Here is a 14,143-nt window from a genome sequence, read left to right on the forward strand (position 1 = left end):
TATGGAAGTCAATGGGGCCCATCAACTGTTTGGTTACCCTTCAAAATATCTTCTTTTGTGTTCAGCAGAGGAAAGAAAATCATACAGGTTTGGAACAACTTGAGGGTGAGTAAATGATGACGGAATTTAAATTCTTGGGTGAACTATTACTTTAATGCCTGAAAAGCCAACCAAATCTTGCGTTGTTCTGTTACGTGCAGTTGGTTGCGTGCCGTTATTCGGTTTGCTCCAACATAGATCCCCCTAAAGCAGAAAGCTGCTGACATGTAAAGGCCAAACATTTCACATAATTCAAAATGACTCATTTAAAAATCTTCCCTCGTCATTTCTCATGAGGACACGTACCGCAGAGGCCCAAAACACTTTCCCTGCCAGTCCGTCAGCACACTCTCTCTGTGGACTGACTTACGGCATGTCTGTGAAATCACCTTTTGTCCTTTGGTGTCTTCCCTCCCTCCCCCTGAGTGTCCTGATGTTCGACAGGACGGCTAAAAATAAACGGTGAACTGCACAATTAGCTGTTCTAATGTCCCATAATTCCCCCCGAAATTCGCAGCATCCTGGAATGGCCATCAACACCTTGGACGGAACGGTCAAATTGAATAATAAATGTTTAATGGTGGTTTGGTCGCAGTCAGTCAACAGTCAACAGACTGTGGCTGTGGGCAGGGAGACGACGAGGTCATTAACCCCGCCATTTGCTTAACAAGCGCTAATTACAGCTGACATTTCCACAGGGCGCTTCCGAGCGTCAGCTGCCTGGACTCATCAAGAGGACACGGTCATTCTTCACACACACACACACACACACACACAATAACGAAATTAAAACAGAGTACCAACAGTTTAATAGAATCCAAAAATCAAACATACAGCAGAAAACTCCCACATTTCCTCTTTTCTTTAAGGCTAAAAGCAGAGTGGACTACAAAAGCACTGATTAAGCAATAAGAACCCAATGACTCGAGGATTTTGGCATTTAACGCGGAGGGGAAAACAACACAAATAAAAGAACAACAGAGATCTGGCATCAGGACGCACCATGAAGCTGCTACAGAGACTCATTTGCATTGCAAACTGTGAACACAATCATGACGCTATGAGCTGCATAAACCACAGTAGGCTACTGTTCTTCCACATCTACATTATCATAAAACAAAAAAAAAAAAAAAAAAAAAAAAAAAAATTTGAACAAAAAAACTCTCTCTGCAAGCAGATTGACTAATACAAGGAGGAGCACCCTTTCTATTTGGAGACCAAAGGCAAATATTTGATCCTAAAATTATAAGAGTACATTTTGAATGAATCAAAAAAAAAGAACGAAAGCTTATCTTTCAAACACAGCCCTGATGGATGGAACGGATAAATGAAAGGAGGAATGATGCCAAGCGGAGAGCCCAAAATGGAGAGATGGAAAAAACATTGGAAGGAGACAAATAACTTAAGACGTAGAGGACATGTCTATAAATAGACATGGTGGCCGTACCGGCAGGGCACACACGTTTTCTTTTCTTCTATAAAAGAAAGGGGAAGCTATGAAAAAACATCAATTCTATTAACCACAGTCGATTCGCTCAAAATCAAAAGGCCAGAAATAAGTAAAAACAAAACAACAAATATATGAATTCATGAACACCACGAGTAAGGCCCTGTTTACACCTGGTTTTAAGATGCGGTTTGGTCAATCGGGAGACACATTCCCGTTTACGCCTGGTGTTTTAATCCGTGTCTTTTGCCCACTTTCAACCACTTCTGTCCTGATTTTTTCGACCAGTTCGAGGGGAGGGTCTATGGGTGCGTAAACGTATGGGCTTTTTCAGATCTTTTGACGAAATAAGCTCGAGCAATTTACATATAAATGCGACCGGAGACGACGGAAAAACATATGGAGAGCAGTAGCTTTCTTTTCTGCTCTGACAGCTGAAAGACCACGTCAAACACTGTGTGTGTGTGTTAGAAATCAGGAATGGTGAGAAAACATTGTGCTTTGTAAATTTTTAGTCTTCAAACCAAACTTGGGTCTTCAGCCAACAGTTTAAATCCCGTCTGGCTAGCGCGCTTCCAATAATGTTTACACATTAGTTCGGTAGGCGTAGAGTAGACAGTCTTTTGTGGCTGTTCGAACACATGAGCCTTTACACTACGAAAACAATCCTGTCGAATGCGTTCTCGACTATATCTGGAAGTGGACAAGCTCAGAATGTGTTTCCTCCCGTATCTTTCTTTGTCCACTTGTGATCGGATTGACGAAAACACTTCTTAATACCAGGTGTAAACAGGGCCCAAGATTCACAATAAGATAATACTCGTCATTTGTACCATAAGCAGATGAAATCAGCAAAAAACATTGGTTTAATGTGTACTTGCACAAAACAAAGGTATGAATGCACATGCAGGAAAAGGCAATAGATGTAATACAATCAGATGTGTCTGAGAAACTGTTTAAAACATTCATGATGAAAATGCCCAGAATTGTAAAAGTCAACATGAAATGGCATTTCAAAACCAAAATGGCAACTGATTTAAGTGGAAAATAATATTCCAGAACAAAATGCAGGGTGGACATTAATATTTTATCCATCAGGAATTGATTGGATGATAGAAAGTGAGCGTTATACTGTACCAGAATGAAGCTGAATGCGAGTTTGCAAGTGTACTGTGAACGACTAGTGTCTGAATCATCTGCATCATCATACGAAATCCTAAACTGCCGCAGAATCATATCCTCCTTCTTAAATAAAGCCATTGTATTGGCTGAGACAGCTTTATGGGTTCTCTAATAGAAATGAAAGAAAATTGCTTTTACAGTGTACACTACTGTTCAAAAGGGCATTAATACTTTTATGCAGCAAGGATTAATTAAAGGGGGGGTGAAATGCTGTTTCATGCATAGTGAGTTTTTTACACTGTTAAAGAGTTGGATTCCCATGCTAAACATGGACAAAGTTTCAAAAATGAAGTTGTAAGTTTGATGGAGTAATTATGTTCCAAAAATACTCCTTCCGGGTTGTCACAAGTTTCGGAAAGTTTTTTTCGAATACGGGCGTGTGTGACGTCAGAGTGGCCGGAATTTCCTTATACGGGTCTTAAGGGCACTTCTCCCGGAAGGGCGCGCGCGCATCTGTAGCCTAGTGTGTGCGATAGTACGCCTATGCCCATCAGAGCGCTGGGCTCGGTCGGCTGCGCTGCAATTAAAAAATGGCACCAAAAAAGTGTGTTTTTGGTTGCCAGGGCAAGACAACACTGCACAAATTTCCAAAGAAGCCAGCGTTAAGGGACCTGTGGATGGATTTTGTTTTTCCAGAGCAGCAACGGAGTTGTGCAAGTGTTTTTGTTTGTTCCCTTCATTTCGACGGTAATAGTTTTATAAACAAGGCCCAGTTCAACGCCGGATTTGCAGATCGCCTAATACTTCTTGAGTGGAGAAGTCTCAAATCTCATCTTTAGATGGAGCAGTCCCAACGATAAAGGTTCACGGTCGTGCGTTGGAACCGCAGGCGGTGAGTAAAACTGCTTCAAATGTCTGTGAGTTGTTAACTATCGGCGTGTAAGCACAGCAAGTAAACAACATGATCACATACAGTTAATGTATCTATGGAGCATGCGATGTATGGTGTGCGTGTGTTTAAATACATTTGTTTAGCTGGCCACTGTAGGTGTCAGTTTGTTTATTGTAAAAATAAATAATGTCCTCATAAACCACGAGTCTGTCTGTTTACAAATGTTGTAAAACTCGCGCATGACATGGTGTTCTAAAAACACTGCGCTCAAGTTCAAATCACATCTATTTTTAAAAAACCGCTCGAGACCTTATGTTTTTCACCCATTTCACTGTCCATCTCACGTTTTTGTGAGCAAAAACGCGTTCTGTATGAACGAGCCCTTAGTATTGTTTAGATCCTTGTTCTGCATGGGATTACTATCTGATTATTAGCCATGGTTTATTTTCGGATGTCACTCACAGCTTCCAGACGCTCTCAACGCAAAAGCTTCGCGCGCTCGTGTTGTGATTATTTAGCTCCGCCCACACCGCACGCCTCCACCCGCTCGGGTTTTTCCGGAAAGACTCGGTACAGCCTATCTTTCTTTTATAAATATAATAAAACTAAAGACTTTTTGGAGATATGAAGGATGCAATACTACTCTATAGGTACTCAAGATGAACATGAGATTGAGTGAAACTGAGTGTTTCACCCCCCCTTTAAATTAATCAAAAATGACAAAGAAAAGTTACAAAGATTTCTATTTCAAATAAATGCTAATCTATTATACTTTCTGTTCATTGACTAATCCTAAAAAAAATGTATCATGGCTTTCACAAAATTATTAAGCAGCACAACTGTTTTCAACAAAGATAATAATTATAAATGTTTCTTGATCACCAGATCAGCATATTAGAATGATTTCTAAAGGATCATGTGACACTGAAGTAATGAGTAATGATGCTGAAAATTCAGCTTTGCATCACAGGAATGACAAACAAACAGTTTGTAAATTGTGATATATATAGTTTTTACTATATTTGGCTAAGCATAAAAGACTTCTTTCAAAAACATTAAAAACAAATCTTACCAACCCCAAAACCTTTGAACTGCAGTGTACAGTACTCACCACAGCAACAACTGATTAAGAAAAGCTTTTTTTTGATTAGCTAGAGCAAGACAAAACACGTTACACTTTTGATAAGGCATTGAGAAAGGGTGACAAGTCTCTGTACAAGAGCCAGACATGGAGGCTGATGGTAATAGGGTTATTGGTTAACTTTGTCCATCAGACTAAGTGACATCAGCAGAAAAGAAAACGTGTTTCAGATTATGAAGGCCAAATCACTAATGAATCGCAGGCAATAAGACCAGCAATATGTATTAAGAAAGTAAACGGCGTCCATTTTGTTTTCATGTTGACTTAACAAATCTTCAGACTTTCATAACATTCAAAAGACTAAAAACGGGAGCTAATCTGTAAATTCACTCAGTGCATCTCATGAATAATTACCGCCTCATCTCCTCACCAGGGTCAGCAATCTCAACCCTTGACAATAAGTCACCCTTTCATTAGCGCACTTTAAAGGGGTGACGAGCAAACCAATTATCTCTGGAGTGAGTATCAGCTCATTAAAGTATGCAAAGACACAAACCTAAAGACATACACTGAAAGAAAAAAACACATTCCAGTTCACTTCAAAATAAGAGTCCAGCACTGCAAATGCTTCTTAAAAAATAGATTGTAACAGCAAGACCGTACGGCGCAGGTGGTTTCAAATGTCACTGACGGATGAACAAGGACAGCGAGTCGACAAAATGTACATTATTCAAGCGTTTAACATCAGCAAACTCAAAATCCTCCACAGCGCTGAGCTAGAAGTTCAACAGCATCACTTTTAACTGATCCTGACACCTTCCTCTAATCAATACCGTCCACTCGCTTCAATAATTAAAGCAGAAAGACACTTATTTAATTTATTATTCAGATTATCCATGCAGGGTGTTGGTCCAAGTTATACGAAAAGATTTTAGGTTTTAATGAAAATATTTGCTTTTGAGAAGCCAGAGAAAATCATTTCGCATTACACGCCAGTTTATAAAGATCACACATCTACTTTGGAAAGATTCAGAACTTGGACAATTAATCACCAATCAAAACGAATCAGCCGGAGTTAATAAATATACCGAGAGGTGAAACAAGGGTTCAAAGGGAAAAGGGAGATAATCAGATCATCTACATCTGATTAGCATAAGCATCTGCATAATTTGGTTGCCCAGGGAGATTAAATGGACGTGCGAATGGTAGAGATGCCTTTTCACAGTGCTTTGAGACTTCATCTACTGTTCTTCAACAGTATTTAAGATTATGATTTGTGCAGCTTGAAGCGTGTCTGCCAGGTATTACCGAGCCACGCTCCAGTACCACACAGAGAAAACCAAAACCCTTCAGTCCGTCTCGAAGTCAGGAGGTTTCTTTCAACACGACTCCAGTCCTGTGGTCTCATATGCTGACCTCACATCACACTGATTCACTCTTTATAAAGCCACATTAATATTTCACTGCAGTTTGATTCAGCCGTCTTCGCTGAAACGTTACCTCATTCAGTAGTAGTCGTCGAAAGCTTATCCTAAAGCTCCAAAAGTACCAATTTTCTAAGAAATAATTGTGCAAGAGCTTCATACGAATACAAAGCCACTTTAAAAGATTAGATTCTCACGTTTGATTGTTAATATACAGTCTTACGATTCTAATAAAACATAAAAACCCAAACACATCCTCTGGAGGTTGCATATTGATTCTTCGAATCCGTAATGCTTGGCTGCGTCTCTTGAGAAATGACCCTTTACGGCTGCCATAGTTTCATGTATCGCAGGGCTTCAATAACACCGTCTCCGAGTGATTTCAACGGGAATCGACCCGTGTACCTGCGTGTGGTACAATCAATGTCGCAATGAGCAAAAGGTCAGAGGAGATCACATTATGCTCTAATAACACAAAGCAAGAGAACATCATACGGGGAAAAAAAAGATCTGCCACGAAAATAAAACCGAGAGAGATGGTTTCTTCACATCTGAGGTAACAAATGGAGGAAGCCTTCGGAGAAACAATGCCAGTATGTCATGTCCTTCTGTTTTTACTCTGATACGCTTCACATAAGCGCTTTCTTTTCCTCAGTGCTTGGCATCTTGTTGTCAGTTATCTTCTGAAGTCCTCTGCAGGCAAATTGAACTGTCAGACATCAAGATTGCAGTTTTTCCCCCCAAAATATCTGTTTTGTTCGTGGTTGTTTACGCCGTCTCATTCTTTATTGTGAATTGTAACAGACGATGACACAAATTTGACGTCATTGGCGAAAATTGGTGAGCTCTAACATCACTGTGTCAGATTAAACCGAGCGAAGAAGTGTCGTTGTTAGGTCAGATCATCGTCTGGGTTTGCGGAGGTCCAGTTACGGGTTCTCATCTCTTGTAGTGGCTCGGAGCGTCAGCGAACATGTATTTGAGTCTGTAGGCCTCTGCCAGTAGTAAACCCACCTCTTCGTTGCCCCAGTGTATTGTGGGAAGGTTCTGCAGGAGAATTAGCAGGCTCTGAAAAGACATAAAAACACATTCTTTAAAACCGGATTATTTAAAGAGCTCCGCCAATCTGCTGGTTGCAGCCTTCCACCTCAAAAATACTGTTTCCTGGCTATCACCTATTCTTAGAAATGCATTTTTACCGTTCTCAACTGGAAATGCTTGTAATCACGGCATGATTACAATGTTAGGATATCGTGATTCATGATTGGTGCTGCTCTTAGGTCACTGCTTGTGTGTGTGTGTAGCGTGTGTGTGTGTGTGTGTGTGTGTATGTGGGTATTCCACCACCTACAGCTGCTGTAAGTGCACAAGAACAGATCTATCATAATCAGCTTCACTCTCTGTAAGATCAGATCTCGGGTTCTTCGGTCTGGTAATTTTAGCACAGTAGCATACAAGCAGAAAATCATTGATTTTAAAGTTGCTAACTGCCTTTGAGCTTTGGGATAAAAAAATAAAATAATGGTGCTCATCACAACAGCCTATATATATTAGGGCTGTCAAACGATTAATCACGATCAAAAATTAAAGTTTGTGTTTACATAATATATGTGTACTGTGTATAATTATTTTGTATATAAATGCACACATGTATATATTTAAGAAAAATATGTTATTTATATATAAAATGTTTATATTTATATAAAATATACATTATATATAGGCTACATTCAGTCTATAAACAGTATATACATGCAAATATTTCTTAAATACACATGCATGTGTGGGTATTTATGTATTAAAAATAATTATACACAGTACACACACATATATTATGTAAACACAAACTTTTATTTTGGATGCGATTAATCACGATTAATCGTTTGACAGCCCTATATATATAGACCGAATAGTCCGGCATGAATATAAACTAAGTTAACTTAAAAGACTGATCAAAGATGTTTGACATGGTTAAATTGACTTAAAACCATTATGGCATTAACAATTCTCAGGCACAACAATCCTGTAAACAGAAGCTAATTTATCAGTAAATAATGGAGAAACACCTCAGTAATTTCAGATGGGACATTTACGATCTTTAAAGGAGTAAACTAATAACCATCAAAGCTCAACAAGTCTGAAATATCACTTACAAGTGAAAGTCCCCTCAATGTAAAATCTTATGTACGGTTAAAGCACCAGAAGTCTTTAATGTTTGGTAAGAAGAAAAAAAAATGAGTGGGGTCCAAAAATGTAAGACTACAACGAAAATTTGGGATCCAGAATCTAATTTAAACGTATGGAAAAAACTAAACTAAATAAAGTATTATTTAAAAAATAAAATTATATATATATATATACAATTTTATTTTTATATATTTTAAATCTACTATAAAAATGTAAATATTTAATAATAAACATTCAAATATTGAATAAAATATTGGTATAAAAGATTCCTATTAATAATAACAACAATGATAATAATAATAATAATAATAATAATATTTTAAAATAAAATATGAATATGTTATTTATACAGTATATTATTATTTAAAATCAAGTAAGGAAATCTGTGATACCGATCATGGGAAAATTCTTTAAATATTTTAGACTAAACTATCTTAATAAAATATATTAATAATAATTTGTTACTATTATTATTTAATTTCAATTAAGATTAATCATTTTTGTCTCAAATATTTGAACAATTTTCATATGATCGCATCACAGATTTTCTCAACAACAACATTAAATATAAATATTACTATTAATATTTATAGAAGTTTTTAAAAATCAAATAAGCAAATTTGTGAAAGCGACCATGTGAACACGATCATCAGTCCATAGATGATTAAATGTGATTATTTGAAACCATTGACAGCCCGAGTATAAACTCAAGCTCAAATAGCTGTTCATCAAACCCTTCTCTACCCGACCCGACAATGAGGCAAATATTAAACGAGAGAATCAGAGACGGAGCCGAGGCGTGGAGATCCTTCGAAAGAGAGCGTGAAAGAGAGAGAATGGGGGCAAATAACAGAACGTTCTCGTTTCGCGGGCGCTGAGGTGTGGGTGAATCCGCTGGTCTGTGAAATTCGGTTACAGCAGAGGCCTCTCCACTGGAGGGCCAATTATTCCGATAGTCTCGGGATAAGTGACGGCCGGGACGCTTTCAAGTGATGCATGCATGTGTGGGAAGACATGCAGACAGTCACATGTAAACGACCTAAGCTCGTTCAAGGAGCCCAGCGGCCGTGACATGCCCGAAACACGGAAACATATCGGTACCTGAAAGTCCAGCATGGAGAGGATCTCTTTACGCCATTTGATGAGGAAGGCGGCGCACACGTAGAGGTGGAAATGTGAGAATCCCTCTGACTCCGCCTGAGGATCAAGAGCAGAATGCACATGCTTGCATAAGTAAGCAGTCATTAAGCAGATGATTATCCAAAGTGACATACAGCACACTTATTAGAGAGACAACCCCTGGGGTTAAGTGGCTTTCTCAAAGGGCAAAATAATGATTGCTCGAGGTTTGCTCCTCGCAGGGATTGAACCAGCAACCTTCCAGTTACCAGTCTTGAGCTTTAAAGCAATAGTTCATCCAAAATTAAAAATGTTGTCATCATTTATTCACCCTCGTGTTGGTTCCTTTTAAGGCTTTTTGTCTTCATACCTGAACATCTTAAGGAGTTTTTCCCTCGCCACAGTTGTCTTTGGCTTGCTGGCTGTGGGATTTAAGACTTCACGAAGCTGCTTTGAAAAACTAAATAGAACTTGTGAAGATTTAATAAAGTCCGTGTTCCCCCTTACAACAGCAGTTTATAAAAAACAACAACATGAAAGTGCCACAAAAGTATGTGCTATATTTAGAGCCTTTGAAGTCATACTATACAGGGCTCCAGACTGATGTAGCACCAGTGCCACTAAGACTGAAATCTAAGAAATTTAAGACTGAAATTGAAGTAATTATTCACTATATTTTGAGAACCAATGATATCAAACCAGGCCATTTCTTAACATGAACGTAAAAGAGATTTGAAAGCTATGGAGGAAGAGGAAGAACAAAAAAAATATTCGAAAATGTAGTCTGTACCTCACCAGCGTTATTGTTAACTAGAACTATTATTATTAATATAAATATTAGATGAAAAAAAACTAGAAATAAATTTAAGTACTAAAATTACTAAAACTAAAATGGAATAAATTAAAGCTAAACTAATACAATTTTTTCATTTTAAACTAAAATTAAAATGAAGAGACAATATAAAAATAAAAGCTAATTTCAAATATTAATAAATGGTATATAAATAACACTAAAAGAACAGCCATATGAGCCACTTTTATGGTGTTTTAGCATTTTTTTTGGCACTGACGGACAGGGTCGGTATAAAAGGTTGATGTATAGACAAGATCTGTGTGAGGATTCTTCCGTCTTCATTTGATTTGCTGCTGCTCCAGCGAAGAAATAAAAAGAACCGCTTACTTCCATGATGAGTAATATGAGTTTTAAAATATTATTCATTCAGTTATTCAGCTACAGTCGAGTGCCTACACACAGAGCTCATAATGTAGTTTTACCATCTATCTAATTTATTGGACTGGGAATTAGGTCGCGTTAGTTATTCCCAACATATCTAAAGACACCACTCATTCCAGCGCTCCGCTCCTCATTCGTCCTCTTCTCTCCCCAGCATCCCCCTCTACTTGTGTTGTTTACAGTGTGGTACATTCAGTCACTTGAGAGGCAGCGAGCGGTTATAAATAGCTTTGTTTGCTTTTGTTTCTGTTGGTCCCTCTTGAAGTGAGAAGAAATGGGGGAAAGAGGAGGAGAAGGAGGAAAAAGTTGGATTTTTATCAAGACAAAGAAATTGCAAGAACTAGAAGCGATTCTAGGAGTTCAGTTTATCAGTTATCAAATTATGAGTTGTGTTGGTCCAAAGGAGTTTCTTGCTTTATGTGCGAGAAGACACCGGGTTCAAATCTCACTTCATTATTATTTCTCTAAAATTTAACTACATTAACAAATAGAGGACTTTTGCACTGTGAAAAAAAATAAAATATTTAATAAATAAAATATATAATAATAAAAGTGGCACTGTTAACTAAGACATGTTTCTAAAAGGACATTTTTTTTTTTAAATTAACAAATTAATTGTGTATCTTACCTAATTTATTTTAGTAAAATAATAATGATTATATATATATATATATATATATATACCATTTAAAAAAAATATTTGTCAGTGTCACATGATATTTCAGAAATCATTTTAATAGACCTCATTCAGAGCAGCACATGACAGGTATGAAAGCAAGGCTGTGAGGGATAGACTTACCGTGCTTTCAATGGCATCCACTGTAAAAAGCTTCTCGATCACTTATAATTTCCAACAGCTCATGTTGTCTGTGATTTCTTTTGTCTACTGAAATTTCTCAGAAAGATATTTTTGCAGTGTTTTGTCAGCAGAACAATCCAGAAACACATTAAATAACAGTACGACCCACTGAAGAGGTGTATGTCTATCCCTCACAGCCTTGCTTTCATTCCCGTTAAAAATCAAAGATGGCGCTGCAGTGAATAAGGTCTATATGCTGATTTGCTGCTCGAGTAACATTTCTTATTATCAATGTTGTAAACGGTTGCGCTGCTTAATATTTGTTTCTTTGATGAATAGAAAGTTGAAAAGAACAGCATTTATTGGATATCGAAATCTTTTGTAACATTATACATGTCTTTACTTTTGATCCCAAACCTATTGACCCCAAACTTTATAACCGTAATTTGCCAGTTAGTATATTGTTTCTCCTTTTTCACTCTGATTAGTGGACCAAAACTAAGTGTAAGTACCATAGTATCACCAATTGACACAGTTGCTGTAGGGGATTGCTGTTGCTGTACTTGTTTGTAGGGGATAAGAAACAGACAGTAAGAATGGCTCAAGAGACAAAGAGAGACAGGAGAGATAGGGAGCCTTAAGATGAGTGAAGACTAAGCAACAAAAGCAAAAGAAAGAAGCGTTCGTGATTAAGTCTCTTTCCTAGGAACGCATCCGTGTTCGCTCCTCCACCTCTCAACAAAACCCATCTCACTAATGGAGAGGGCGGGTCCCGTAAGATGCAGATGCTTTAGAACATCAGTCAGACATTAGCATGACTTTCCTTTTTGTCTTCACAGCTCTTTCTCTGTCCTTCTTCATTTTGTTCACCCACATCTCTTTCTTTCTGGCCTGAGCTCTTTGTGCACCTCTAATTGATCTTGAGGAGTGAGTCTTTGTGCCAAACGTGCAATTACAGGAGGGACCTGATAAAGGAGTCCAGGAGAAGTTGAGACTCTTCTCTGCCTTTAACCTCATATGAGCGGATAAAACCCTCTCCTCTAATTAACTTACTCTGGTCCGCCAAACATGCAACATGTGTCTGCTGTGCTCACTGGATAACGTCAATGAAAGCATTCATTAACAATTAACCAGGAACATATTATTCAGTGTTATCGGAAAAGCCCAAATTGCCATTTTAACAGTGGTAGTTTATTACAAAATGACAAAAAAAGTCTAATTGATGCTAGATGGCAACAAGAAATCAAAATGTACCCAAATCTGCTTTCATCAAGCCATGTTATCCAAAAGAAAAAGAAAAAGAAGAAAAAAAAAGTTTTGAAGCAGGTTGTACGCATTGTGATGTCACGATAAATGATGGCTGAGCTCATGAATATAAATTGAATCTTGCAGATGCTGCTACATAACCTGGACTGCCCTCTCATGTAATCTCATTAACATTCATGAGCCAGTTCTGTAAAGTTGCGCTAAAGTTTGCTTTATAGGCGCCCCTTGTCAATGTGGCATCGTTCTGCTTTATATTTTACATGACCTTTTACCATTTTGTTCAACATTTTTGAAAGAGATCAACAAATTCCCAATATATATTGATATGGAGATCTCACACTGCCCGGCCAAAAAAAGGTCACTGTTTGGATTTAAATATGCAAAAGCTTAAGAGTGTATCTGGATCATTATCGCAGTGATTTTTATGTTTCTAGCATGTGATATGTTTGGCCACAGTTCTTTAAACCCTGTGTGTATATTTTCATTTCTCAAAGAACCATGTAGAAAGACAAATCATGGCTATATTCTAGGATGACAATGTCAAGATTCGTCAGGCTCAAATTGTGAAAGAATGGTTGGGAGGGAGCATGAAGAATCATTTTCACTCATGAAGGAGTCCTGACCTTAAATTCATTGAAAGTCTCTGGGATGTGCTGGAGGAGACTTTACAGAGTGCTGGACTCTTACATTATCAATACAAGATCTTGACAAAAATTAATGCACATCTTGATGGAAATTATATTTATTTTTACAGCATTTTATGTTATTTTTTATAACATTAACAGGTTTATTTATTTATGAAATAGATGATCTGCATGTCTCTCTGTAAAGAAGGAGACCTAATCAGACGGCAGTTTGGCGCTGGCTCTGACATACACACACGTATAAGTGCACGCTTTTATTGGCCCACTATGTACACTGACATACATGCACACTGTACTACTTGTCCAGTCTGTCAGAAGACCAGTGCGGTTCGCCAACAGGACAGGGCTCCATTACAGCCACTACCAATCATCAGCGAACCCTTCCGACGGATTGCCATGGACATTGTGGGCCCACTAGAGAGGAGCAGTGCAGGATACCAGTACATCCTTGTCATTAGTGACTATGCTACCAGGTACCCAGAAGCATTCCCTCTGCGAACCATCACAACACCAAAGATTATCCATGCCCTTGTCCAGTTGTTCTCCCGTGTAGGTATTCCTGACGAAATTCTTACTGACCAGGGGACGAACTTTACTTCACGTCTAATGGCACAGTTTCGTCGCCAGTTGGGCATCTCCGGCATCAAGACTAGTCCATACCATCCACAGACAGATGGCCTTGTGGAGCGCTTCAACAGAACACTGAAAGGGATGCTAAGGAAGTTTGTTGCGGATACGGGGAGAGATTGGGATAGATGGTTACCCTTTCTGCTCTTCGCTTACAGGGAAGTACCACAAGCTTCGACAGGATTCTCTCCATTTGAGTTGCTGTATGGATGGCAGGTGCAGGGACCTCTTGATTTGCTGAGGAAGAGCTGGGAGGTACCTG

General features: G+C 38.3%; 1 protein-coding gene across 2 annotated transcripts in view; it reads right to left on the reverse strand.

Annotated features, from left to right (window-relative positions):
• Nucleotides 1-6,933: 6,933 nt before the first annotated feature.
• The window catches only part of tbc1d22b (TBC1 domain family, member 22B), a 57,630-nt gene continuing 50,420 nt past the window's right edge, over nucleotides 6,934-14,143 (reverse strand). For both annotated transcript variants that reach the window (XM_056259774.1, XM_056259775.1), the window contains 2 exons: nucleotides 9,294-9,389; nucleotides 6,934-7,073 (listed from right to left, as the gene is read on the reverse strand). In XM_056259774.1, the coding sequence (XP_056115749.1) occupies nucleotides 6,945-7,073; nucleotides 9,294-9,389 (225 nt within the window). In that variant the 3' untranslated portion in view covers nucleotides 6,934-6,944. The remainder of the gene's footprint in view (nucleotides 7,074-9,293; nucleotides 9,390-14,143) is intronic.

This window comes from Rhinichthys klamathensis, unplaced genomic scaffold (genome assembly GCF_029890125.1).
Source record: "Rhinichthys klamathensis goyatoka isolate OS25496 unplaced genomic scaffold, OSU_Roscu_1.1 h1tg000169l_1, whole genome shotgun sequence".
Taxonomy (NCBI): Eukaryota; Metazoa; Chordata; class Actinopteri; order Cypriniformes; family Leuciscidae; genus Rhinichthys; species Rhinichthys klamathensis.